The 3818-nt window shown below is 40.8% G+C and overlaps 1 protein-coding gene across 1 annotated transcript in view; it reads left to right on the forward strand.

The window, feature by feature from the left end:
* LOC122550328 (obscurin-like) overlaps nucleotides 1-3818 on the forward strand; it is a 784231-nt gene that overhangs the window by 710359 nt on the left and 70054 nt on the right. Inside the window, exon 99 of the mRNA XM_043691054.1 lies at nucleotides 2528-2588. Coding sequence (XP_043546989.1) covers nucleotides 2528-2588 — 61 coding nt within the window. The remainder of the gene's footprint in view (nucleotides 1-2527; nucleotides 2589-3818) is intronic.

A 3818-nucleotide genomic window follows, 5' to 3' on the forward strand; every position in this document is an offset into this window, starting at 1 on the left:
GTGAGAGGGGAAAGATATAAAAGAGACCTAAGGGGCAACTTTTTCATGCAGAGGGTGGTACATGTATGGAATGAGCTGCCAGAGGAAGTAGTGGAGGCTGGTACAATTGCAACATTTATGAGGCATTTGGATGGGTATATGAATAGGAAGGGTTTGGAGGGATATGGGCCGGGTGCTGGCAGGTGGGACTAGATTGGGTTGGGATATCTGGTCGGCATGGATGAGTTGGACCGAAGGGTCTGTTTCCATGCTGTACATCTCTATGACCCTATCCTAACATGACAAGAGTAACATAGGAACAGAGTTAGTGAATTTGAGGATTAGGAAAGGAAGTGGAAAGCCAGAGAGTTGTGGAGCAAGACAGGAGCAGGGAGAGGGGTCAGAGAAGAGGAGCAAAAGTAAGGATTGGGAAGTCAAAGATGTAGCAAGAAGGATGGAATTGAAAAGAGTTAATAAGCTTATAAAAGTTAGTTGTTAAGAGTTGTGAAGAAGATATTTCAGCCAATTAAGTTCAAGGAGTCAGTAAGTTTTTAATTGAAATAAAGCAGGTCAACAGTGTATTTTATTACATGTTTTTTATTGGAAAGTGATTTCTATTTTGTATGGGTAGGTGAAGGTTGAACGGTATTATCACTGGATAGTTAATCCAGAGACCCAGGTAATGTTCTGGGGGATCCGGGTTCAAATCCTGCCATGGCAGATGGTGGAATTTTAATTCTCGAAAGAATCTGGAATTTAGAATCTCAGGTGATCATGAAATCATTGTTAATTGTCGGAGGTCTTAGAACAGTACATGATGTTGAGCCAAACATGACACCAACTTAAACTAAATCCTTCTGTCTGCCGATGGTCCGTATCACTCCATTCCTTGCATATTCATGCACTTATCTAAGAGTCCCTTAAACGCTGCTATCATTATATGCTTCCACCACTACCCCTCGCAGTGCATTCCAAACTCCTACCACTCTCTGTGTAAACACTTGCCCCTCACATTTCTTTTGAATTTCTTCCACCTCCCCCCCCTCCCCCCCACTCACCTTAAATGTATGTCCCCTAGAAGTAGACATTACAACTCTGGAAAAAGGGTTCTGAGTGTCAATCCTGTCTATGCATCTCATAATTTTATAGACTTATATCAAGTCTCCCCTCAACTTCCATTTCTGCAGAGAAAACAAACTGAATTTTTCTAGCCTGTCCTTATAGCTCATACCCTCTCATCCAGGCAGCATCTCTCTTGCACCCTATCCAAAGCCTTTACATCCTTCCTGTAATGTGGTGAGCAGAACTGAAATACTCTGAATGTGGCCTTAACAAAGTCTTATAACATTGCAATGTGACATCCTGACTCTCGTACTCAATTCTCTGACCAATAAAGGCAAGCATGCCATATGCCTTCTTTACTACCCTATCTACTTGTGTGACCACTTTCAGGGAGCAAAAGACTTGAACCCCAAGATCCCTCTGTACCTCAATAATGTCCAGGGTCCTGCCATTAACTGCATACTTTTCTTTAGTATTTGATCTCCCAAAGATCTCACAGTTAGCCAGATTAAACTCCATCTGCCATTTCTCCACCCATATCTGCAACAGATCTATATCCCCACTGTATCCTTTGACAACCTCTTACACCATACATAACTCCACCAATCTTTGTTTCATCTGCAAACTTACTAAGTCACCCATCTACATTTTCATCCAAGTCATTTATATATATTACAAACAGCAGAGATTCCAGTGTGGATCCCTGCACAATACCACTAGTCACAGACCTCCTGCCATAAAAAACCCTTTCACTGATAGCCCCTGCCCTCTGTGGGCAAGCTATTCTGAATCCAAGTGACCAAGTAACTGTGGATCCCATGCATCTTAATCTTCTGGATGAACCTACCATGGCCTGCCCTGCACAAAGCTATGCTGACTGTCCCTAATTGGGGCCAAGCTTTTCCAAATGCATGTAAATCCTATTGCTAAAAATACTCTCCAAAGGTTTCCCAACCACCAGTGTGAAACTCACTGGTCTATAGCTTCCTAGATTGTCTCTATTTCCCTTCTCGTTAGCTGCTCAACCATCCTCCAAGACCTCTCCAGTGGCTAGAGGACACAAATATTTTGGTCAATGCCTCAGAAATTTTCTCTCTTGCCTCTCTCAATAATCTGTGGTGAATACTAAAGGCCCTGGGGACTTATCCACTTCAATGCTGTTCAAAAGACCCAACACCATACTTTCTTGATCTCAAAATGCCCTAGCATATTAGCATGCTCCATAGTTGCAACATATAATTGTTTGTGACTTGGAAGGAAACTTGCAGGGGGTGCTGTTCTTATGTATCCGCAGCCATTTCTTCTAAATGATGGAAGATAAAGTGATACCTTTTGCTAACAGATCAAAAATGATGCTGAAGTTAGGTGGTATTCTCATCCCTGCCTTCCAAAAGCAAGATCAGGCCAACTGAGGAATGCGTGTTGACTGTGTTTGCTATCTCCTCGTCATGTTATTTATATCTGTTATCCTGAGCTAAGTTAACAGGTGCTCTAATGAAGGACTCTTGGACCATTTGTTCAAAAGGAATGTGGTTCCAGAAACTGAGGTAAGATTTATTTTCATTTTCAAGTGTCACCATCAACCCATGTATATATTATTATAAAATTATGAAAAATTACAGCTGAACAGAGATAGATGAATTCAATAGGTCGAGGATCTGTGTTCACTGATTGACTCCATCATGTTTTATGTGAATTCATTTTGTGTGTGTTTTTAAAAATTTTAATGACTGACCTCTTGATGGTTCCCAACCACCAATGTGAAGCTCACTAGTCTATAGTTTCCTGGATTGTCTCTATTTCCCTTCTTGAATAGAGGAACCTATGCAGGGTTGAGATTGTGAGATTCAAATGGAGGCATGTATTAGAAGTATCATATTCAGAGCCGAAAGAGTGGTTCTGGAAAAGCACAGCCAGTCAGGCAGCGTCCAAGGAGCAGGAGAGTCGATATTTCGAGCATAAGCTCTTCATCAGGATGCTTCATTCCTGATGAAAAGCTTATGCTCGAAATATCGACTCTCCTGCTCTTTCGGTGCTGCTGACCGGCTATGCTTTTCCAGCACCATACTGTTCGACTCTGATCTCCAGCATCTGCAGTCATTTTTTATTTAATAGATATTTTTATTAGAAATTTAACATTTTTACAAGTTTACAAAAATAAACAAAACTCTCAGATATAAACATTGATATACAATTAGCTCAAATATACAATAGCCAAAATTTGACAAAAAAAAACAAAACAAAAAAAAACTGAAAAGAAAAAAAAACAAACAAAACTCAACTATCTACTAATCTAACCTACAACTAACCAGGGTGCATATTTAAGTCTCTTACATGCTCGGGATGTGTTAACATCAGATATGATAAAACCCGTATTCGTGCGGGATTCCTCCCCCGAGGGGCCGCGGACCAGCCAGGTCTGTAGTCTCAATTAAATAAAAGCCCTTGTTAGGATAGCCGAAATATCTGTATTTATGTAATTCAAAAAGGGCTGCCATATTTTATAAAATAATTCGGTCTTTCGGTGCACCATATTTGTAAGGAAGTCAAGGGGAATACATTCCATAATTAGTCTGTGCCAATTTGAAAGTCCAGGGGGGCCCTCAGCCGCCCAGTTCACCAAAATATTTTTCCTTGCACAGAAAGAAAGAATAGAAAATAGTCTCTTCCCATACGTGTCCAGGGAGGGAAAGTTCGAAAAGCCCAAGAGGAGAGATACGGGGTCCACTTTAATTTCCGTTCCTAAAATTTCTATCAGGGTACTTGCTACTTTAGTC

The sequence above is a fragment of the Chiloscyllium plagiosum genome, chromosome 5 (assembly GCF_004010195.1).
Source record: "Chiloscyllium plagiosum isolate BGI_BamShark_2017 chromosome 5, ASM401019v2, whole genome shotgun sequence".
Lineage (NCBI taxonomy): Eukaryota > Metazoa > Chordata > Chondrichthyes > Orectolobiformes > Hemiscylliidae > Chiloscyllium > Chiloscyllium plagiosum.